Consider the following 25,222-nt stretch of genomic DNA (forward strand, 5'->3'; position numbering starts at 1 on the left):
ATGATGAAAGAAAAGGAAAGAGGGGCACTTGCACTGAGAGAAATGGCTTCAGTCTAAGAGCAAGTCTCAGAGGGATACTGAGAACTCAACAGTTTTTAAAGAAGTTACTCTACTCTGGTGAATATGGATTCAACATGAGAGGGCTTGCAGAAAAGTCAGAAAACATACAACTAGAAGATCTTTTGCTCATTGAATAATTCAGAGAACACATATAAATGTTTCAGGCACACATAAACTGAAGGTTTGACCATTTCTCTGTTTGCCATAATCTCCAAATGCCACATCAAATTTTAATTTACAGTATCCACGGAAATGGTGATTCAGAAACCACTTTTGAGGAAGTGAAGGAGGTGTAAAGGAAGCTGGCCTAGAAAATGTCTTAATGAATGTATCATCCTTGGGATCTAAGCATACCCAGACAGCCAGCTTCTTGGTACAAGTACTTCTAGATAACAATCATGATCACTTCCTCACACTGACATCTGTTTGATATCTGGGACACAACGCTAACATTATGGGATTAGGAGGGATTAGGATAACAATACTTTTAAGAGAGGACAATCAATATACTTCTGATAAAACCTAGCTATCTTAAGAAGAAAATATTGATTGGCTGAAAATAGAGGTGGAATGAAAAATTGACCATTTCCCAACGGAGGTTGAGTTTGAGCTCCCATCACCTCAAGAAATGTACATGAGAAGAAAAATGGCATATCACAGTTCCCCAAATTTGCATGAATTTTTTTGTGTTCTCTGCAAAACATAAATTGTGCTCTTCTTGAAAACGGTGCAGCAAGTCTGGAAAAACTGCACAGCTTTGCTTTAAAAATGTTTCATGGTTGACATTCATCATGACTCAGAAAATTGAGATTTACCATTCCAAACTGAAAATAGTTTGTATTGCTTGTAGGTGTGTATAATTTTAATTAATGCCTTTTTGCCCGCTAATGTGTAAAAATACAGTGGGAAAGCATGACCCATGAAATACAAAAAGAGTCCCATAATTATATGAGCATTTGACGCAAGGTAGCTTATCAAAATAAATATAAAATAATTCAGAGCAAAATGCAAATGCACAACGCAGCATAACAGACACTGAATATCAACATTAAACTTGAATAACTTGCACATGTAAAATAAAATGCAAAGCTTAAATATAGGAATTACTCACTAATATTAAATCATAAATCTATCAAAATAGATGCTTTTAAACAGACTCAAAGTAGCTGCATATTATAATGCTCATAAGGGAACAAACCTTGTGACCAAAATTTAGTCTAATAATTTAAAAAATCCACTAAATATAAATATGGATTGCATACATATAATCTAGAAAAACAGATGGATACACACACACACACACACACACAAACAATGGACTTTATATTTTTTTATGAAGAAGTCTTATATAGCCAAGTGGATATATACCACACACACACACACACACACACATACACACACTGGACTTCTCTCTCTAACACACACACTGACAAAAGTAATATGTTACAAAATTTCTGTAGATGTTTATATCCATGCTTAAACATAATATGAACCAAAAAGGAAATATTCTTTCCCAATGTGATATATTTGACTGTATTATGTTAACTCAAAAGGTTTTCATACATCATCCTTTATCCTGGATTCAGCTGAACAGTATGTGAGACATAAATTAGCTTTAAACAAGCTCTGAATCAGGCTCAAGCTAGTTTTCAAATTAAAAAGCCGTCAGTATATTATAAGGTGCTGTCATTTTATTACTGCAATCAATTCTGTGTGGCCTAAGGTATAGGGGAAATGGATGCTGTCTTCATTTGCAAAGGGTTTATCTCTTGCACCAGGCACTGAACTACTTGACTGCAATAATGAATTTGGAACCAAAGTTACTAACAAAGACTTTAGAAAACAGCAAAGCTGAGGACAGTAGTTCATTTTTAGAACTGGATAATGGGGGGGGGGGGGGGGGCTTTTTGACAGAAAAGCCATGAAACCATTTCTTGTAAACTGGACAGATAAAAGAGAAAGAACTACCATTTTTCGTGCTACTTATTTCCTTTTAAAAATTCAATTTTTAAGCGTATTCCACTGCCACTAGTTACTGCCATATATTGCAATTACATACATGAAAATCCTCTTCTATCATTCTCTATTACGAAATTCTGAGATCAAAAAAACAGAAGCACTGATTGAATTGGCTTTTGTTACATTAAGCTTTTAAATAATAGGTAATTTTCGATTGAGGGATAATCTAGGGTTTCAAATAAATTACCATCCAACATTTTAATTTTTGTACATTGTATACAGTCATTGTCCAGAAGAGAACTTCTATTGGAGGGGCATGGAAGCTCTGTATAAAGCTTACATGTTAACTCAAGGTAAGTTCCACTGTAACATTAATATTTGCTAAACCTGATCATACTCAATGTCTGCCAATCCCACTGTATCCACATTTACTCAGATGTCCTCCTAATTCCAGCAGAATGAATGGCTGTGAACAAGTAATAGATGAATTTAAGGGGTAAAATTACATATTAAATGTTTTAGGTTCTGGCTATGACTTGCACAGAAAGGTCTGGGAAAGATTTGATAGAAATCATGGAGGGTTGCTGCTAATTAGTGCAGAAAATTCTGAACTAGATGGAGCAGTGGTGCAACTTGGTAGAAGGTGCCTTCTTATGTACAATGATGCAAGGGTGTAATGAGTTGCATTAGGTCATGAGTTTACCTTAATTGAACAATGGGGGGTTTAAAAAATGTTTACATACATATCTGTAAATTTGTAAACATTTTTCTCACTGCTATTTTTTAAACAACTATTATTTTAGATCAGTAAGCGACTTAAAAGCCATACATATTAATTAGCAGAACATTGTCATTTGTAAATGTGTTGTGATGCACATGTGACTATGTGCATCTCAGCTATATGCAGTTTCCTATATTTCTGATTCTTTTTGGGTGACTAATAAACATTACTTTATTGTGCATCATATGCACATTATCCCATATGTAATGGCATGAGTTTGCACATGCCAAAGTTAATAATGAGACAGCAACAACACAGTGTGAATGTAGTCAGATGTGTATAACACACATACTTACAATCAGTTATGTATACACACTTACTTATATATATTTATATACAAGAACACATACTGTGTAACTTGGAGTAAAGTTTGGGTTTATTTCTTTCATGATTTACTGTATATACTACTGCATAAGTCAAGGTTAGGGTTTGGAGCCAAAATTATGGATTGTGATAGAACCTGTGAATAAGTTGAGGGTCATTCTGTGAAGAAGATAATGTGGCAGCGCAACTCAAGGAGGCCACTATCCCTGACTACTGCATTTTTCCATCTAGGCATTCAAAAAAGTAAAAAAAAAAGGTACAATGACAGAAAGAATACTAAGCTTTTTAAAGATTTTCCTTGGAATGCCTAAGCTGCTACCTTTAGTGGCACTCAGAAAAAGGAATCACTTTTTTTCTAGTGTTAAAGTACACTACATACATTGACTTGTGGATCAGCTGACCCAGGTTGTTGGGGTTGATTTTTAAAACTAATATAAAAATATATACTGTATATATACTGCCTGTCATTCAACTCAACTCTGTTTATTTGCCTATACATCATTAAGGAGAAGCAAGTATCATAATTCATATTCATTTTTTCTTTGCACAAAGAGGCAGCTTTGCTTTTAATTCTGTTACTATACTGGTTGTCACAATTATATGTGATATTAATAAAAAAACAAGCAGGAGTAGTAAATGCTTTCTTTGTGGAAAGGTCCAACAGAGCACATTACTCATATCCTTTGTTCTAGGCTTATTTAGAAGCAGGTTTGCCCTATAAGGTTGAGAAGTATCAGGTATGAGACAAGACAAAGCAGTCTTGCTATAAAATTGATTTAATGCAAGCTAGTTGAGTGTTCCCAATGCCATTTAGTTGTAAACTGCTAATACAGATCCTATTATTAATACAGTGGAAGCCTAACACAAAGAAGATTTTATTACATCTAAGTCAGCAGTATTAAAATTGAGCCTGTTTATTAAAAAGGAATGAACAGTCCAGCTACCACAGTTTAAGGGGCAAAATTAATCAGCAACCTTTTGCTGAGCTCACAGTAACTGAAAAGGTCAAAACTAGTGCTGCTTCAAAAACTGGGAAATTCTTCAGTCTTCATAAATTAAAGGCACTGATAATTATGCAGAGTATTACTCTGCTAAAGTCACTGGAAATGTTTTTCAGATGGGCTCTCCAACAATTGCATTCAAGCCACATAAGGTTATATCTATCAAATTAATCTGCATAGTCAGTTTTTTCCTCTCTTCGACTATTCCTTCCCCTCATTATGATAACTTAAATGCACTTTTGTTACATTCCATTTTCTATGCTCAAGGACATTTTTGTATTCTAAATACAAAACAAAAACCCTTTCTATAAATGGTAAAACGCTAACATAAGGTATTTACAGGGCCTGTACAACATAATAAAGTAGGACGTATACTTCCAGGTAAGGGAATCTGAGTATTTTGTGCCTTGGCAGTACATTTCACAAATCTTTTTAATGCATAGAAGCCACAGGGTAGCAGTCACCAAATATCCTGAATCTGAATGTTCTTTCTAAAAAAAAGAGGACGCTGGAACTTGAAAGGTTTCCATACTGTGCACTGTGTATGCAGACATGTCAGAATCTGGGAATTTCTCACTCAGTATGCTAGTTCTTCTATCTGCAGTCCTATAATTTCAAAAAACAAAGCTTTCTACTTCTTTCAATGACTAGGGAAATCTTTGCCAAACTTTGCTGTGTTGGATGGTGCTATTTTGACTACTCAGGTGAAGGAAGTTGCTAATACTATTCAACTGGTGTTATTTGGTTACACTTCATTTATTCTTTCATTGCCTTTTCTACCTATAAAATGCTATTGACATTTACAGTGGGTATATTACATGATCCTGTGCCTTAATACCATAACACAGAGCTTTCCAATCGTTTCATGTTGGTGACATGCCTTTTAGACATGCATTATTTTGTGACATTCGGTTTTATTAGCAAACTGGAGGTCAATCCAACCTCTTATGAGAGATACATACACATACTTAAATTGTAATAATGAAATGTATATGGACACAGCAAACATGAAGGTACTCAAGTAAATCACGGTAAATCAACTTAATTACATTGACTAGCAAGGATTATAATAACTGACTAAAAGAAGATGACTTAAAATTAAAACAGCAGTAGGGTTCATTAATAAACAAATTAAAAGTACAGAGAGTCCCCAAGTTACGAATGATAGGTTTTGTAGGTTTGTTCTTAAGCTGAATTTGTATATAAGTTGGGAAAGGTACATTTTTAATTGCGATTTTTTAAAAAATGGATAGCATCGGTAGGGATCAACACTCCTGTACCATTTGTTTTGTTGTCTTTGCTCCTTATCAGATGATTTTTCCTCACTTTCTGTCCCTATGACACTTGGATTTAGAAATGTTTGGGTTGTTGTGGAAACAAGGATTAGTAATAAAGCTTCAGCGGAGGCACCTGTTTCCCATGATAACTCTTACAGAAGTGAATTTCCTTTCCAAGGGGTACATTTTCTCTGACTTCCTTTTGCATACCCCAATTTGTAACTAGGAGTTGGGTGTAAGTCAGATGTTTGTAACTCTGGGACTGCCTATAAAAGTAAACAGTATTCAGAAGGCTAGTATCAAACTTGGGATCATCAGATCTTTCAAAGAACACCCTCCCGCTAAGCTACTCCAGCTTACCAAGGAAGCATCAACAAAGGAGCAAAAAATGGATAAAAACAAAAACAAATAAACAAACACGTGGGATTAAATACTAAATGAATTAAATGTATAAACCATATGCCTGTTTGCAAATAGTTAAGGCTCCCCCATGTTTTGCAGAGAGATTCAACTGGCCTTCCCATCCCTATGCAATCTGCCTGCTGCTGTCACCTGGGAGCTATTAATTGGCACCTTTGCGCAACACACTTACACACTGCAGGCAATACACTGTGTCACAACACACAGTTTGGAAAGCTCTGTCCTAAAGGTATCAGATTACATCTGATCTTGGAAGCGAAGCCAATGAATACCAGGCGCTGTAAGCAATACTTCAGAGTAAGGAACTGCCTCTTATTGCTTGCCTAAGAAAACTCATGGGTTACCATAAGTTCATAGGCAACTTTAAGGCGTACAGACACAAGCATACTTATAGCACATGATAATGTGGTTATACATTATATTGTTGGTTTTCCCCCCCAAATATCACTTTGTTAAGGACAGCTGAAATATTTAGTATCTAAAACAAATTAAAAACAGCACCATGAAGTACCATTCCAAATCAGTGAAAAGCAAATCAGCTATGTTTATTTATCCTCATATTATGCCAAAGTAATTGGGATACTTTTAGCAAATTACTTATGCTATGTTTCAACATATGTTTGTTAATGTCTTTTGGTAAAGAACTTGTTGCTTTGATCTGTTGCTTAAGTTATATTTCAAGGTATTGGTTGCTAAACTAGTAACTTTTTTGTAGCTAAATATTATATATATTATTTCTGCAGCTAATGAAGGCTCTGATATTGTTCATTGCATATACAGTTTTCAATGCAGAAGATGCAAAATATGCAAGACTCTCCAAACATACCCAAAGGAGTTTTCAAACCACTGAACCACATAATCACTTTCATCCTTTACCAAAGATATGTTTAGTGAAAAGCTAGAGATAAATTTAATTGCTGCCAGAATTTAACAATGCAATGTACGTCTTCAGGATTTAGAGAAGATATTTTTAAGCCAGCCACAAAATCACAAAATATTTGTGCAATCTCTTGGGAGAATTAATTATAACACACTTAAAATCATATTCACATGTTAACTATTTGTGGGAGCATTTTTTTAAAAGAAGAAAGTTTTAGGAAGAAGAATATTTGAAGTCATATAATTGGGATTCTCTTCTGTGCAGTAACAGTAGCTGAGAGTACAAACCAAACAGATTCAGCTGTCTTTTGGAGGAAAAGAGATGTTAAATATTGTTCATGCTATTCTCAAATGCAGTGCTCAAACTTCAGTACTACTACCTAACATCATTATGAAAAGGCATGGTTTTCACAGATGATGTTGTTAGAATTACATGAAAAAAGCTTTATAATACCCAGAAATGTCATCACATCCTTATTAGCCAATGAGGTGACAAGAGGTATTTATAGTATGTTTTAAGAAATGACAGATCATTATGATTGGAATATTAAAATTAAACACGTGATTAACATTTCTTACAACAATGCCAAGTTCATGAATGGATGTATATGAGATAATTTCACCAAAGACTAAATACTGCTATGGCAGAATGCTGTAAAATGTACAGTCTACCATTCAAACAAGAGTAAAACAAGAGTTACGTTTACATAGATATAAGGAGTTCCAACTAGTAGACAAACGAAGTGAAATTCACAAAGTAAAATTAGTATCATGGAGTGAGTGCAATGAACGACTTTGGGATAGGATATAATTGCTGTGTGAAGTAAGTTAAAATGACAATATTTTACCAAAAGCATTGGTAACAAAAAGCCTACTTGCTACATATAAAAAGTGCAAGCCATCTAGACCTGAACAACAGAATATCACACATACTACTCTAAATGTAAATCATTCTAGAATTCCTATTTTATCTGCTAAATTGCGCTTCCTGACATGCCCCACTATACATACCATCAAAAAGGTGTGAAGAAATAAAAATAACTAAACAAACATTATGGGAAAGAGGACCCTTGCCTTAAAGCACAACAGAGTAGTCATGGGCCCGGTATCTGTATCATTCGTTAGATTAGTTTGCGTCCATTCAGATGGAATGGAAAGGGAAAGCATCTCCTTTAACAAAAATAAACTCCATATAAAAGGCAGGCGGGAGCGGGTACCGGCTCCAAGCCTGCTTTTCTAATCAACTGCCATGTGCGTAGGCCTAAAGCCCCCGGGCCTGCCAGGGCCTGCAGCCGAGCATTGAATAAGGAGTGCTGCTTTCTTGGTGCTTGAGTGCAGGCCCTGTCAGGCACAGGTGTTTTGGGCCTACGCTTTGGGTTGCCATGGGCAGAAAACATGATGGGTCTTCAGCCCCACCCAGGGAGCCCTTCGACTCCCCAGATGAAGGTGAGGCAAACCCTGTCCAAAAGTACACACTGGGAAAGTGGAGCCTGGGTGGGAAGCCCCCCCTCCATAACGGGCTGAAATAAAACAAATATTTCGGCACCCGAAAACAAATATATGAACTCCTGATTTTCAGTAGAAATGGAATGGGGGCCCCACTGAAAGCTGGGACACAAAATGAATCAAGGTTTACCCACGACTACTACAGAGTCCACTATAGAAACAAAACTAAACTACTGCTAAAATCGTTATAAGAAGAAGTTAAAGCAATTTTCATCTCCAACTTGTTGAAACCACCAGGCATTTATCCATGGGTTACATCCCATGGAACAATGTTCCTTTGGGGGTTGCAATAAGCAATGCTGGTAATATTCAATACTAATTAGTTCTCATTGTTGTTCTCCACATCTTTTTTTCACACGGAGTCATATTTACCTACCTGACTAAAGGTACGACTATCACTAGCTAATTATGTTATATAAAACAAAGCAAAACGAAAGTCAGCCATATTTTTCTCTCTGACACAGTTAAAACATGCATAACTTCAGATGCATATTGAAATGTCTTATTTATGAAGAATGGTGGATAATCTGCTAATAATGTGTTTTTTGTGGCTAAATTTTTGGAAACTCCAAACGTCACAAACATTTAGCTATTCTTTTCTCAAGTACTTCCTGCCCGAAAACCCCTTTACTTGAAACAACAATTAAATCTATCTCTCTCCCTCTCTCTATATATAATAGTAAGCATGATGTTTTGTACCCATTAACAGTTTCTGATGAAGATTTTTAAGCAAAAGAGCCATACGACTTTTCCCAATACTTATTCTATTAAAGTCAATATGGGTTCTTACAATTAAGTAAATAATAACTAAATTTTGCAATCACAGGATGTTAATAGAAAATTGTAATGGTAAACTACAATTTGCTTATAATTCTGTTGTCAGCATGAGACCTTAATTATTAGTACACTAATTTAAATGCATGTAGTCTGATGAAGTCCATTAGATTAAAGAAGTGGATCGAAATGCATTTTCTAGCTATCAGTCTTAATAAACAAAAAACAATAAAGGTGTTGCCATCATGGGGAAATTGGCTTCTTTAAGTATAGGACCATAGCAAAGAATAGCTGCTGTCTGCAGATGGTGTACATCTTGCAAAGCAATCTAAGTTCAGATAAGTATAAAAATCTCTTGAAAAGTGAGATGTGTGCTCTGTGGAAAGTACCAGTAATGAACATTTGGAGCAGGAAGTCAGAGGAGCTGAGGACCAAACCAATCTGTTTACATTATAACTCAAGAGGGTGAGAACCTGCTTGTATAAAATTTGAAGTAAAAACATCGCTATCCATTTGAGTTTGCTATATATCCATCTCAATGCAATATCAATTTGAAAGTACTTGAACAAAGTGCTTTCTGGGAAGCCTTCTTCTACAACAGAGGGTCCCAATTGGCCCATCTGGCAGGAGGCAGTAGTACAATTTGAAGCCGCCAACTTCATTTGTATCTTTCATAACGTCTCCAATGTAGCTCTGCTCAGCAAAACTATGAGAAATTACAGTTCAGGAGCAACTATAAGCTGCAAAATGTGGGATGGACGAGACGGTGTGTGTCAATGTCTATCAAATTCTGTTCCTTCATATTTGAATGTTATGTGAAGTTTATGCTCTCTATACAGGAGAAAGGCCGCTGCCAGTTATGCCAATGGCTTAGAAGAGACGCAGATAAATAAAATGAACCTGCAAAAATGATTACAGGATTTCTCATGATGTTCATTTTCAAAGTGAATAAATTTCCGCAGAATTTCAGACTACAGTTTTCAAACTACAGAATTCATGGAAAGAAAGTGATTTTAAGACTGTCGAATTTTAACTTCTTGTTCAAATTTTAAATTCCTTTGGGGGAATCCACAACTTCTCGTCCCGTCCCACCCAAATTTAGGGATTGTATCTTAAAGGAAAATTAAAACGCCCTAAGTTCTGATACTGCTGCTTCTTGGCAGGGGATTGGACTGGATGGCCCACGAGATCTCTTCCAACTCTGTGATTCTATGATGTGGGGTCAGAACATTCCTCGATTTTTCTAGTGTAAAATAATTTTATGAGCAGCTTATATTCTAAGTTGTGAATCAAGTGCAATGATTTTCTCATTGGTTTTATCTGACATTTGCTTTATGGTGCTGGTTGCTCATCATGCTGCTTTCTCTATTCTATTCAATTAACAAAAATGGGAAAGTATGCCAATTCATTTCTCTAACTACCCTACTTGAAGGCAGACTGTAATATGCACTTGCCAACTATCCAGCAAATATCCCTATAATGTGCAGCATTTTGTTCCCTTTATTTTGTAAGGAGCCTATTATTTTCAAAAACAGATGATAACTTTGTTCCTGTACAGCAAAATGGCATTTGTTTTTTAAAAGAATATTTGATATTTAGGAAGTACTACAAGCTATTTTAATTGCAGAGTTCATCAGCAGTACATAGGACTTGCTCTTTGTTAGCTCACTTAGTAGATAGGTAATAATTTTTGAACAATGACATTATGATTAGGAAATTCTACTATTACTTCTGCAAAAGGTGAGAGTTCAAACATTTCATTGATAATTGATAACTAAATTCACCACTTGATAATACTCCTACTTAGTAAAAAAAAATATGGGTAGCATACTATTTAAAACCAGAATAGAAAGTAGGAATTTACATAAAGATGCAAAAGTGGTCAGGAGAGTGCAGAAGAGTGAATATATTATCTCTTGTTCCAGGCGGTGGGACTAAAAATAATGGATGAAGCAAATTGGATGAACATTGAAACTTCTTAATGGTAGGATGATTCAATGCTAGAGTAGATATCCTATAGAAATTGGGGGGGGGGGGGCTATTTTATCAAAGGTAGGTATACAAAGACTGATGGACTCAGACAGCACAAAAGAGAAACAGACTAAGTCAGTGGTTCTCCATAGTGCCAAGGATGGGCAATAAATATGGGTCCACAGGGTACAATTATTTATTTTCTGGAAAATTGCCAAAGACCAGTAAGTAGTTCAAGTCTGATGGACCAGCATCAGTTCACACACAACTTTAATTGTATCTGCTGTTAATAAAACTGAGTTTGTTTCACCAAATCTAATTATATTGTGGCTTCACATTACACCGCAATACACAATTATCTCAAAGTGTTGCATTCTCAGAGCATGTGCATGATACCATAATTCAAAATCATTAGTATTGTTTAAGAGGTTCTTGAAATGTTCATGCTAAAGTAAATGTATATGTGCCAAACAAGCATGGTAGTGTATTTAAACTGTGTAACAGACATCTAATTTGACATGTTTTAACAGTTACCTGATACTTGTTTTTCATTCCATCCACTTCACCCTATATTTAACACATAAGGTATTTTGCAGTTAGTAGAAATGCAAAGCACAGGGAAAGATCCAGTTAAGCAAAGATTTCAGCAAGAAAGAGGCAAGCACATACTTCCTTAACTGCAAGCAAAACATCAAGATGCTAAACTGGATGACATCTGAAGAATTGAAGAAAATGAGTACTCCACACCAATATACTGCCGAAATCTTACTATATATTTACAAAAAGAATATATTATTTTGACAGACTGAGGAGAAAATATATCTTTATCCATGAAAACAATATTTTGTCAATAATCTAACATCACAAAACCAAATAAAAACTAGGTATTATTGCAGAGGTTTGATGCACAAGGAGACAACAGACAAATCTTGGCTCATAACAGGAAGGATGACAAAAGCAAAAAAATTATTTTCCTCCTTTGGGTTCTTAGACTTGTTGCTCGAGAAGTGAAGTTTTTGTTTTCTGTTGGCTAGTTCTGTCCAAGGTTTTGAATACATATGTTCCCTATAAAGACTCAAATCCAAATGCTTCTCTCAATTACAGTAGATCCACTGAATTAATTGCTAAATTGTCTACTTTAACACTTTAATCCCAGTGAATCAGTGGGCTTACTGTAGTTGGAACTAGCCATTGGACTCAATTCTGAACCTGAAACATGGAATATAAAACTAAACTAAATTAATCCTTGAATGCACCGAAGACCCAACATACCAAGTTAGTTATATCTAGTCCGTATGCCAGTCTGTATGCCCTCAGAGATCTCCATCAACTTGTTAACAATAATTTACAGAATCCTTACATCATCTATTAGGTAAAATGCAATGTCACCTATTGGGTAAAATAGATTCCAATTAATCCCTGAGGATTAACTGAGGATGTATTTTATTTTATTTATGCTCTGCTAGCCGTCTTTTAAAAATAGCTATCCATTCGTACATGTTCCAAAGTACTAACGGTAATAGGGAAAACTAAACTTGGCTTATGTACCCTGCATACTCATTAGATTAAAAACAAAATGATTAGGTTACTAAACCTTAATTAAAAATTTGGTTCAGATACGTGATTTACCAAAGTACTAGGGGACAGACCAAATTGTGCCATTCTATAGTATGATTCTTCTGCCCTCTGCAGAACACTTGTGTTCATCATTGAACAAGTTAAACCTCGCAATTCTATTTGCTTAAAACAACCTGTAAATTGCTAGACCCCAATTTTTGCAAATCGTTACAACTTGACATTATTATCTTTTGTGGCTAATGCTGACACAACTATTTGTGATGGAATGCTACATCCTGAACTTTTTCACCTAGCATAGGATAAAACCCCAAGTACAGAACTATGGCTATTTTCTTGGCAACAAAACAGGTCTTCACATTAATTGCTAAAGTCTTTGTAAGGCAATATAAGGACATGCCAGGATGTGGGAAGTTTTACCATTTTGAAGGGCCACTATGGATTTTAAAAAGAAACAGTCTTCTAAAGCTTTGGAACATCTGTTATCTTGGTACCCTGTGAGACACTGCAATAGTACTTTGAATTGGTTATGTAGGTTTTGTAATAGTAGTGCTGTCAAACTGCCCAAACTAAGGCCTCTAATTCACTTAACATAAGCAAATTGTGTAACGCTAGGAGAGAATGCTGCTTGAACATGGCCATACAGCCCGAAAAAATGACAGTAACCCAGTGATTCCAGCCATGAAAGCCTTCAACAGTATTAGGCTTATTTGGGTAAATTGGGAAGTAGTATCTTAATCCATGGGACAAGTTATTAATATCCATGGCTTATCTGCTTTAGAAGTTTTATTTCATCTTTACAGGGGAAATGTTTAGGTCCCAAGCTATTAGTAGTACAGCCCACACTAATATTGCATTCTAGGGGTCCCATGCTGGGAGAAAAAGCTTTATATAAATTAGAAAGAAAGGAAGGAAGGAAGGAAGGAAGGAAGGAAGGAAGGAAGGAAGGAAGGAAGGGGATTAATGGGACTCATCCTTTGTCATCCTTGCTTCTCTTTGATCTGTTTGTATAAGAAACAACTTGGGGATCCTACCTCATGTAAAGGTACACTGGGCTATAGAAAATGTATTTCTGATATGAAAACTGAATAAGCAGTTCTATTTAGGAACTGTTTGTAGTTGTCTTTTTCTCATTTCTGTTAATTAAGTAATAAAGGCCAGTGACTCTAATGCATGTATTCTTTTAGCTTTGAAACATTCAAATTCACAATTCGGTATGCATTCCACTTTAGTTTTATGCTATTTTATAAAACATATATTGGTGGCTACATATAATTAGAGAAAAATTAGTATAACAAGACTTATATGTTAAGAGATTGTATGGCTCGCAATTCACTATCTGTCTAATCAAACTGTTACATTTGAAATAGCATAGAATAAACTTCAGTAAGCTCCAAAAGTCTAGATCCTTCAAAATCTTTATCTATTTCTATTGAGGAGCCACTTATTCATGTATTACATAGTAATGTTTGCATTACACCTTCTTCCAAAAAGATCAAGTTCAACAAGTGCATTGGTTCTTCTAGCCGTATCACCCTTGCAACGATCCTGGATGGCCCAAGATCATTCATTGATTCTCATGGCTTATTGGAGATCCCCATCTAAGACTTAAACCATTACACACCATTAAATAATTAAATGTGCCGCAACAATGTCATGAAATATCAAAAATACATTTGTGAACACTATAAAACAAAGAAATCGTTTAATATTTTTTTCTAGCATCAGCAAAACCCCCTAAATAACATTTGTATTCTATTTCTGTTGTTCATATATTCTTAGTTCTAGAAGCACAGATCTCCACTATGCTATTGCTTTGTGTCAAACAAATAAGGCTTTTCACTTTGTGTCAATAAAAAGCAAGAGAAGAGACAGTAATAATAACTGAATGACCCATAGCAGTAGAACTGCAGGCTTTGTGTTTGACTGTGAGACCTGAAGGGATTGACTATTAGTAAGCTGGATAGAAGAATTATCAAGAGAAAATTGGAAAATGAATTGAAAGGCAGTAGCCTACATTAGATTGGATGTTACACCAATTTATAAGAAGGCAAAGTTACAGTATTACTTTTAACTTCCTTTCTCCCACTTGATTCAGTTTGGAGGGTGTTACATTTGACTGGTTGCCAGCTGATATGTTTAAAAAGGAGTTTTACTTTCATGGGGCTTGGTATTTATTTCCTCATGGCAAGCCTATGTTGGCATGCATATGTTCTTGGCCTGATGGCTGAAGCAGCAGTCCAGGTTGCACTATAACAAAGCAGATAATGGTATCAGGCAAGGACTACAGAAGCAATGCAAAAGTGACTTCATTGTGAATTTCTGATTGGATATGTGGATTTTCCTAAATTGTTGGTATATGAGCTACAAGCCTAGGTTGACGGATACAGGCAGTATGAATGACTTGTTTTGATTTGTACCTTCTACTGTTCTCTGGTCCATGATTAACAGGGCAACTTAAATAGTTTCTTCCTGCCATGAGCTTGTCAGTATTCACTGTAAAACTTCCCTTTTAGTACACAGCAAATATATGGTGGAGATACACAATACATCGACATGGCTCTCAACAAATGTAAGAATGGCAAAGCAGCTGGCTTGGATGATCTACGGATGGAACAAATCAAGAACTTTGGTCCAAAAGCAAGGCGCTGGCTGCTGGAGCTGATGAACAACTGCACTGCATCCTGTCAGATCCCCAAAATCTGGAGGAAAGCAAGAGTCATCGCCATCTTGAAGCCAGGCAAAGACCGTAATGACCCAAAAAGCTACAGACCAATCTCCCTGTTGTGCCACCTCTACAAAGTTCTGGAGAGACTTATTTTGCATAGAATTATGGAAAATATAGACCCCTGTCTGATCCCACAGCAAGCTGGCTTCAGAAAAGGCAAAAGCTGCACATCGCAAGTGCTGAACCTGACCCAGCACATAGAAGATGGCTTTGAAAGGCAGCAGATCACAGGAGCTGTCTTCATAGACTTGTCAGCAGCCTATGATACTGTGAACCACCGCCTCCTCCTGAGAAAAATGTATAATATCACAAAGGACTACCACCTCACCCGCCTGATAGGAAACCTGCTACAAAACAGGAGCTTTTTTGTTGAGTTCCAGGGCCAGAGAAGCAGATGGCGGAAACAGAAGAATGGCCTGCCTCAGGGGAGCGTGCTTGCTCCATCCATGTTCAATATCTACACAAATGACCAGCCACTGCCAGAAGGGACAGAGAGTTTCATCTATGCTGACGATCGTGCCATTACTGCTCAAGCAGGGAGCTTTGAGATGGTAGAACAGAAGCTCTCCGAAGCTCTAGGTGCTCTTACTGCCTATTACAGGGAAAACCATCTGATCCCTAATCCATCTAAAACACAGACATGCGCCTTTCACCTTAAGAACAGACAAGCATCCCGAGCTCTGAGGATTACCTGGGAAGGAATCCCACTGGAGCATTGCAGCGCACCCAAATACCTGGGAGTCACTTTGGACCGTGCTCTGACCTACAAGAAGCACTGCCTGAACATCAAACAAAAAGTGGGCGCTAGAAACAACATCATACGAAAGCTGACTAGCACAACCTGGGGATCACAACCAGACACAGTGAAGACATCTGCCCTTGCGCTATGCTACTCTGCTGCTGAGTATGCATGCCCAGTGTGGAACACATCTCATCACACTAAAACAGTGGATGTGGCTCTTAATGAGACATGCCGCATTATCACGGGGTGTCTGCGACCCACACCACTGGAGAAATTACACTGCTTAGCCGGTATTGCACCACCTGACATCCGCCGGGAAGTAGCAGCCAATAGTGAAAGGACCAAGGCAGAGACATTTCCAGCTCATCCCCTGTTTGGGTATCAGCCAGCACGTCAACGACTTAAATCAAGACATAGTTTTCTTAGAACTACAGAGACACTCGCTGGTGTCTCTGTAGTTCTCTGAATTGGTTTAACTCTGTAGAGTGACGAACTGCTCCTAATTCTAGCACTTTACGAACTGTCCCATTGTAGTAGTCGGAACATCAATTACCATCTGTATTGCTGCTACCCATGTGGTCCCCTGCCCCCATTTGTGTATTGTTCCTGTTGCTTTTTTGTAGCGGAGGGGGCAGAAGGGGTGGTGTTTTGGAGCCTATGAGTGAAGATGTGGTGGGGAGGGGGGAGGAGGGGGAGAGGGGATGTTGGCAAGAACCTATAAGCCTAACAACAAGTGTAGGAGAAAGGGATCGTATGGCTCGGAACTGCGGCATAGAGGGGGGGAGGTGTTCCACTAGCCGAGGGGCCCCCATAGAGGTCGTGGTGGGAAGGAGGAGATGCGGGAGACGGAGACCTCGAATTCGGCTTAATTCGGACCGCTTATCTAAATTAACTATTCCCAATCGGTCTCCGAAGGTAAATTGGTGTAACCAGGCGAGCGGGCCCTCTGGCTTGAAGGTGGTGTTGTTGAACGCCAGGTCTGTCAACGGAAAGACATCTTGGATCCAGGATTTAATCCTGGAGGAGCGGGCAGATCTGGCGTGCATCACGGAGACCTGGTTGGACGAAGCGGGGGGCGTAAACCTCTCCCAGCTCTGTCCTCCAGGTTTCTCCGTGCAACACCAACCAAGAGCCGGAGGACGGGGAGGCGGTGTCGCAGTGGTCTATAGAGATTCCATCCATCTAACCAGGAGCCCCATCCCGCAGACCACAAATTTTGAATGCGTCCACCTGAGGGTGGGTGACCGGGACAGAATAGGGATTCTGCTAGTGTACCGTCCACCTCGCTGCACTACGGTCTCCCTACCTGAGCTAGCGGGGGTGGTCTCGAGCCTGGCGGTGGAGTCCCAACGGCTTCTTGTGCTGGGGGACTTCAACATCCACGCCGAGGCAATCCTCACAGGTGCGGCTCAGGACTTCATGTCCGCCATGGCAACCATGGGGCTGTCCCAACGAATAACTGGCCCCACCCACTGTGCTGGACACACATTGGACTTGGTTTTCTGTCAGGGATGGGAGCAGGGTGGCGGTGTGGAGGAGTTGTCTATCTCTCCGTTGCCATGGTCCGACCACTTCCTGATTAGATTTAGGCTCACTGCGCCCCCTAACCTCCGCAAGGGTGGAGGACCCATTAGGATGGTCCGCCCCAGGAGGCTAATGGATCCGAGTGGATTCCTGACGGCTCTTGGGGAGTTTCCCGCCGCTGCGGTAGGTGATCATGTCGAGGCCTTGGTCGCTCTCTGGAACGGGGAGATGGCCAGGGCTATTGACAAGATCGCTCCGGAACGTCCCCTCTCGAGTAACCGAGCTAAACCAGCCCCTTGGTTTACTGAGGAGTTGGCAGCGATGAAGCGAAAGAAGAGGGTTCTAGAGAGCGTGTGGCGCTCAGACCCAAGCGAGTCAAACCGAACACGGTTTGTGTCCTTTTTAAGGGCATATGCCGCGGCAATAAAAGCCGCAAAGAAAACTTTCTTTGCGGCCACTATTGCGTCTGCAAAAAACCGTCCAGCGGAGTTGTTTCGGGTTGTCAGAGGTCTTTTAACTCCCCCTACTTCAGGTGGGAGCCCTGACAACTCGGCAGCGCGCTGTGAAGCATTTGCTCGGTTCTTTGCAGACAAAGTCGCTTTGATCCGCTCTGGGCTGGACACCACATTAGATGCAGTCTCTGTGGATGTGACACAAGCACCTGCTTGTCCGATTTTGTTGGATTCTTTTCAGTTTGTGAAACCTGAGGATGTGGACAAGATACTTGGAGGAATGAGACCCACCACGTCCATCCTAGACCCCTGCCCATCCTGGCTTCTGAAGGAGGCCAGAGGGGGATTGGCCGAGTGGGTAACGGTGGTGGTTAATGCCTCCCTTCGGGAAGGCAAGATTCCAGCGAGCCTAAAACAGGCTGTTGTAAAGCCGCTGTTGAAGAAACCATCACTCGACCCCACTAAATTGGACAACTTTCGGCCTGTTTCCAATCTTCCCTTCTTGGGCAAAGTCATGGAAAGCGTGGTGGCCTCACAACTCCAGGTATTCTTGAGAGACACGGATATTCTGGATCCGGCACAGTCTGGTTTCAGACCGGGACATGGTACCGAGACGGTCTTGGTCGCCTTAGTAGATGATCTGCGCCGGGAGCTAGACAGGGGGAGTGTGTCCCTGTTGGTGCTCCTGGACCTCTCAGCGGCCTTCGATACCGTCGTCCACGGTATTCTTCTGGGGCGCCTTGCAGAGATGGGTCTTGGGGGCACTGCTTTGCAGTGGCTCCGGTCATTTCTGGAGGGTCGTACTCAGAAGGTGTTGCTGGGGGACTCCTGTTCAGCGCCACAGCCGTTGATCTGTGGCGTTCCTCAGGGTTCCATCTTGTCCCCCTTGCTGTTTAACATCTACATGAAGCCGCTGGGTGAGATCATCCGGAGTTTCGGGGTGCGGTGTCACCTGTACGCAGATGATGTCCAACTCTGTCACTCCTTTCCACCTGCTTCTAAGGAGGCCGTCGAAGTCCTGAACCGGTGCCTGGCCGCTGTAATGGTCTGGATGAGGGCGAACAAACTGAAACTAAATCCAGACAAGACAGAGGTACTCCTGGTCAGTCGCAAGGCCGAACAGGGTATAGGGTTACAGCCTGTGCTGGACGGGGTCGCACTCCCCTTGAAGGCGCAGGTTCGCAGCTTGGGTGTGACCCTGGACTCATCGCTGAGCCTGGAGCCTCAGGTTTCAGCGGTGACCAGGGGAGCATTTGCACAGCTTAGGCTCGTGCGCCAGCTGCGCCCGTATCTTGGGAAGTCTGACTTGGCCACGGTGGTACACGCTTTGGTCACATCCCGCCTCGACTACTGCAACGCTCTCTACGTGGGGCTACCCTTGAAGACGGCCCGGAAGCTTCAGCTAGTCCAACGCGCGGCAGCCATGCTGTTAACGGGAGCAGGACGCAGAGAGCATACAACGCCCCTGCTGTCCCAGCTCCACTGGCTGCCGATTCGCTACCGGGCCCAATTTAAGGTGTTGGTGTTATCCTACAAAGCCCTAAACGGTTCCGGCCCAAAATACCTTGCAGACCGCATCTCGGCCTATGAGCCCACGAGGGCCTTGAGATCATCCGGGGAGGCCCTTCTCTCGGTCCCGCCTGCCTCACAGGCACGTCTGGCGGGGACGAGAGAGCGGGCCTTCTCGGTGGTGGCCCCCCGGCTGTGGAACACCCTCCCTGCTGAAGTTAGACAGGCGCCCTCTTTGATGGCCTTTCGTAGGGGCCTGAAAACATGGCTCTTCGAGCAGGCCTTCAACTGAGTGTATCTTGAACGACTCTGGAATGGACTAGGACTATGAATTTGGCTATGACCCCAGGACTTGACGAAGCGGATTTTTAGCATAAGTATATGTTTGTTTGTATTGTCCGGTCTGTATTGTCTTGACTTATTGTACACTGTTCTTTTTGTTGCTGTTCACCGCCCCGAGTCGCCCTCGGGCTGAGAGGGGCGGTCAATAAATGCAAATAATAAATAAATAAATAAATAAATAAATGGAACACCCCAGCAAGCGAGAGTCCAAAAGTGGCAGGCCCAAACCCAGCACCTCAATTCATGGGTGATACCAGATGAGAGACTCCCCCCTGGGCACTCAGAAGACTGGGCGACTTGGAAGGCGCTGAACAGATTGCGCTCTGGCACCACGAGATGCAGAGCCAATCTTAAGAAATGGGGCTACAGGGTAGAATCCTCGGCATGCGAGTGCGGAGAAGAACAAACCACTGACCACCTGCTGCAATGCACCCTGAGCCCTGCCACATGCACGATGGAGGACCTTCTTGCGGCAACCCCAGAGGCACTCCAAGTGGCCAGATACTGGTCAAAGGACATTTAACCAAATACCAAATTTACAAAATCTGTGTGGTTTTTTTTCTTTTTTTTTCTTTTTCATTTTAATCTCTGTGTTTGTTTTGCTCTGTTAGAATTGTAAAACAGTGGTTGCTGATGACACGATAAATAAATACACAATAAAATCATGGTATTTTTTTGCAATCAGGACGTTTTATTCTATCCCATTTTAGGACACTCAGTGTTGCAGCTCTAAGAAATGAAGAATTTCAGAGGGCAAATTTCCTGCTTGGTCTCATACTCCCGAAATGAAAAGACGACACACATAGTTTTGGATGAAAATAGGGCCATTTTATTTAAACTGGAACCTTTTTAGAAACTTCCTGATAACTATTAAAAGAGGAGACCTAATATGGAAACTAGAAGGAAAGAGGCCTTGATGAGGCCGGACCTTGGTACTTTGGTGAAAACCCTGTGGAGTGTGACCAGCATGATTTGGGCTGTCCTGCAGATGAATGCACTATGCATGAGCCACCACAGTCACCATCCTAGACTAGTGTATCCCTTTGGGACTGGGGGTGGAAGAAGGGCAAGCAAGTCAAACACTGACTTATGTGGGCCCTGCACCACCTGGTTGTCCTTCTCCACTGCCCCAGTGCATTAGTAGGAGTGAGGAACCTGACCAAGTCAGACTCCAGACTTCCAGAGGCCAATGGAGTCTGATATGTGAAGCCAAACCCACTGCAGATCCCCCTTTTCTTTCTAGTCTCCATCCCAACAACTGCTCTCAGTTTTTGCACATGGGCAGAGGCTGACTAAAGAGCCTTGGCCCTGCCCACTTTCCTCCCAGTCCGTGCTTTGGCACCAATCCAAAATTGCACTGCCTCCCACACCTTATGTTGTGCTCAGCAAAGGGACGGGACAATCCTTCCTGCCTCCCTTAATGCTTCTGTGAAGGCACTGGGGAACCAGTTGAATAGTATGAGCTATGTCACTGATGGGTTATAGTACTGATCCCACAAGGAAGAGGAATAATCAAATATTGATTAAAGATACCTTCATCAAAGCCCATTTAACAGGATCTCTCATGCTTGGATTGACCTGGAAGTTTGCTATATAAACACACAAACTGTACTATGTGCCAAGTATTAGTGGAGTTCTGAGAATATGAAACAAGATTACTACTTTACTATAAAATCAAGAGCATGTATACATAAACATAACTGTGTTGTTAGGGGTAGGAAAGGAAACCTTTCCTGAACATCTCTCTGGATTATTTCCTGAAAATTATCAACTTCGCAGAAGTTACAGAAAAATTCTATGTTCAGTTTTCATATACTATAAAAATCTCACTTTCTCCCAAGTGATGTTGAGATGAGAAAGCTTGTCAGACCTCTATGGTAAATATCACCCATTCCATACAAGTGACACTATTACTAGCAAAGAAAATGCTGCCCTCCTGCCCTGAAGCAACGTCACTGTCACTATTTGACAGCCAGGGTAATATGGGAATATGTTACACTGGTGGGGAAATAACTTGACAAGAATGCAGGAGACTTACATAGCACATTATGAATGAAAACCGAGAAGCTTATATCAAAGTCACATTTAAATTGTGTCTAATGCACCTATATGTAGAAAAAATGCCTTATCTGAAAAACTGCACTACCTGTAAATATATCCATACACTAAGAACAATCAAAGGGATTACTAAGGTTAACAACATGAACACCAGTTACACTAGGACTATTATCATCACTTTAAGAAGACAGTTACTGTTATGCTTGGATGGAAAAGCTTTCTAATAAAAGAATTCTTGAGAATTATTTATATTTGCTCTTTTTTTTCTTTCACGCCCCAAAACAATATATTCTTCCATTCAAAAGGAAGAGTTTTAATTAAATGAATTATTTATTTAACAACAGTTATAATCTTGATATACACAATTTGTTCTTCCTGTATATCTTAATTTAAAAATAATCTCCCTCTATTTCTCCCTTCCCCAAATCATGGAGTCATAAACCTTAACCATATCAACCATCACAAATACAAGTCACCTTTCGAATAATATTGTTGCAACTTAATTATGAGCTTCAAAAATCTTGCTGCTCTTGCTATGTTTACTTTATATTATATGATTTCTTAGAGAACTATGGATCACATTTTATTTAACCACTTTTGTACACAAGATTTTAAACACTATCCATGCTTTAGTTATTTATGATCTTATAGCACTTAATGTAAGTGCTATAAAGTTCGTATCTGACAAATCTTCATTTTTACTTTCAAATACAGAAATTAGTTTTGGCCCAACATTTGACTTATCCATTCTAACACATCTTCCCAGAAGTTATATATTTTTAGACATGTCAGCTACATGATTCTAATAATCTATTTTACCACAACATCTTCAATTTTTTTTAAAGTTAGACATTTAAGCCACCTATTGTTAGTGTCTGTTAGTTTATATCAAGATATAGTAAGACCCTACTATCCACAGATCCCATGTCTGCTGTGAGAAGTGGTCTGGAAAAAAAACCCAATTGTGATATAATGATATTGAAATAGAAGTAATACACCTTAGTGGACATCATTAGAAAGCAATTATTGTGCAATTCAATGGGATCCAGTTCTTTTACACTTCATTGTCTCATGCATTCATGTATCACTGAGTATCATATAATAAAGTATAGACTGAGCTAAGATCTGCCAAACCTTGACTCAGTCTGTATTTCCCTACCTCTATGAGTTATGGAATACAAGTACACACTCGGTGGCTGGTGTCTCTGCTGCAAACTTCCTCCTAAAGCAGTGGTTCTCAACCTGTGGGTCCCCAGATGTTTTGGCCTTCAACTCCCAGAAATCCTAACAGCAGATAAACTGGCTGAGATTTCTGGGAGTTGTAGGCCAAAACACCTGGGGACCCACAGGCTGAGAACCACTGTCCTAAAGTAAGAGACTGCTGCGTGCACATTCACACAATAGTTGTAGGCGCTGGGGAGTAGGGAAGTGCAAAAAAAAAAAATCACCACTACCATTGTCAAATCCCTCCTGAAGCCTCAGGCTTTGGGAGGAGGTTGGTGGTGGGAGTGGCTATTTGTTGTGTCGCACCCTGGAAGCCTGAGGCTGTCGTGTCCACATTGATGCTGCAGCCCCAGGCTTTGGGAAGAAGTTGACAATGACAGATTTTTTTTTTGTATTTCTCACCTGAAATGTAAGACAGTTGTGTGCACATTGATATAATGAGGCTTGTCGTCCGTTGGGAAGCCCCCCAGTCCCCAGCTTTGTAAGTGTGAGGAGCCCCTAAGGAATCTTGTACTCACTTCTGCCGTTGCCCACTGAATATGTCATTTTTCAACTTTTGTGGAGCCCTGCACCATTAATCTTATGAATATAGGAGGTTGACTATAAAGGTTTAGCAGACACTTTTACTTAAATTTTGAAGTTTTGTCTGGTTTTAGAATCTCCTTTGCAAGCTATCCTTCCCCCACTCTAGCACCCCCATTGATTGTGACAGTTAAAACAATAGCGTTAATTGTTAACCATGGTTCCATTTATGGATATAGAGGTTTTACTGTATACATCTTCATTAATTTGGCTTTGGGATTGATTATTTTCAAGTGTTACTTCTTGAAGAAAGAACACTATTGTTATGGCAAGCACTAAGAAGGTAAAGCTATTTCACTACTAGTTTATCTAAATGGAATCACTGAAGTATACATAAGTTTCTGTACTGGAAAGAAACAAAAGGTATTGGCAAATTCTGGTGCCACTACATTTTTAAGTCAAAGTGTTATGACTTTCTTCATCACACTATTCCCAATTGATCTCTGCCGCTATACTTAGTTTGTATCTATATAAATATGGGTACACTAAGGCCACAATCCTGAGACGTTATGAGTGGCAAAAGCTTACCTGTGTTATATTGCTCTTCACTTTCTCACAGAGATGTGTAGGGATGGGAACTAGAAAGCATATACAGCTGGGAAAAACTCTGGCCCATCCACTAAAACACAACGTTGGATAATGCGTTCCCTCCCTGTTCCCACACCTTAACTTTTGTTCACTGATAAAGAGCTGTATCTTCAAGATACCTATGTTCCCAGAAGAAAAGTCAAGACGTTGCAAAATAATGTCACTCTTAAGATATGAAGCTTGAAGAGGCTGCTTTTTAAAACAAAGGCGACTATGTTTGGACAAAATATACCATTCTCATAAAGCAAAATGTTATACAGCAGGTTCAGATAGCACAAAACAGTATAAGATGCTTTCTAAGGGACTAACATATTTCCTTAAAATGGCAAATCCTGATGTAACTAAACAGAACCACAAGGAGTCCTCATAAGACAATTTTTCTGATACCATTGCTTCATTCAAATGCTATTAAACTGGTCCATGCTGAAAACAATGCAACTTAATCAATCTAAGATTTTGTCTTATCAGAACTTGGCTGCTTTCAAGTAATAATCCAGCTGGCAAAAAGTCCTCAGAGACTAACAGACCAGTTCCATTCACGTTATAGAAAAGTCATTTTAAATTGAAGAGTAACTTGGAATTCTATACCTACAGTCATACTCTCAAATACAGAAGCTTCACTTAAGTATTTTTAAAAGACTTATCATGTCCAGGCCATAGTGGATGATAATATTTATTTTTTCCATGAGAAATTTATATTTTAGAGGAATTGTCTGAATAAAAACTGGTTTTGCAGTGCAAAGCTTCTCTTCAAGTTGTGAAGAAAAAGTGCACCATGCTTTGCCTTTTGATTTTGATTTTTAGAGTTACTGATTAAACACATTTAGAAAATAACTCACTCATTATACTGGCATACTGGCCTCCACTATAAAACCAAATGTAAGCAGGCAATATAAAGCCCAAAGATTTGTCACTATAAATCTATGTTTCCAAAAATCTCATGTCT

The 25,222-nt window shown here is 39.7% G+C and overlaps 1 protein-coding gene across 6 annotated transcripts in view; it reads right to left on the reverse strand.

Annotated features, from left to right (window-relative positions):
* Positions 1 to 25,222, reverse strand: part of PHF14 (PHD finger protein 14) — a 147,705-nt gene that overhangs the window by 37,955 nt on the left and 84,528 nt on the right. For 4 of the 6 annotated variants that reach the window (XM_060782186.2, XM_060782185.2, XM_067470284.1 and 1 more), the window contains exon 18: positions 11,487 to 11,519. The exons of the other annotated variants lie outside the window; for them this stretch is intronic. In XM_060782186.2, coding sequence (XP_060638169.2) covers positions 11,487 to 11,519 — 33 coding nt within the window. The remainder of the gene's footprint in view (positions 1 to 11,486; positions 11,520 to 25,222) is intronic. 6 annotated transcript variants of the gene reach the window in all.

Source organism: Anolis sagrei, chromosome 6 (assembly GCF_037176765.1).
Source record: "Anolis sagrei isolate rAnoSag1 chromosome 6, rAnoSag1.mat, whole genome shotgun sequence".
Taxonomy (NCBI): Eukaryota; Metazoa; Chordata; class Lepidosauria; order Squamata; family Dactyloidae; genus Anolis; species Anolis sagrei.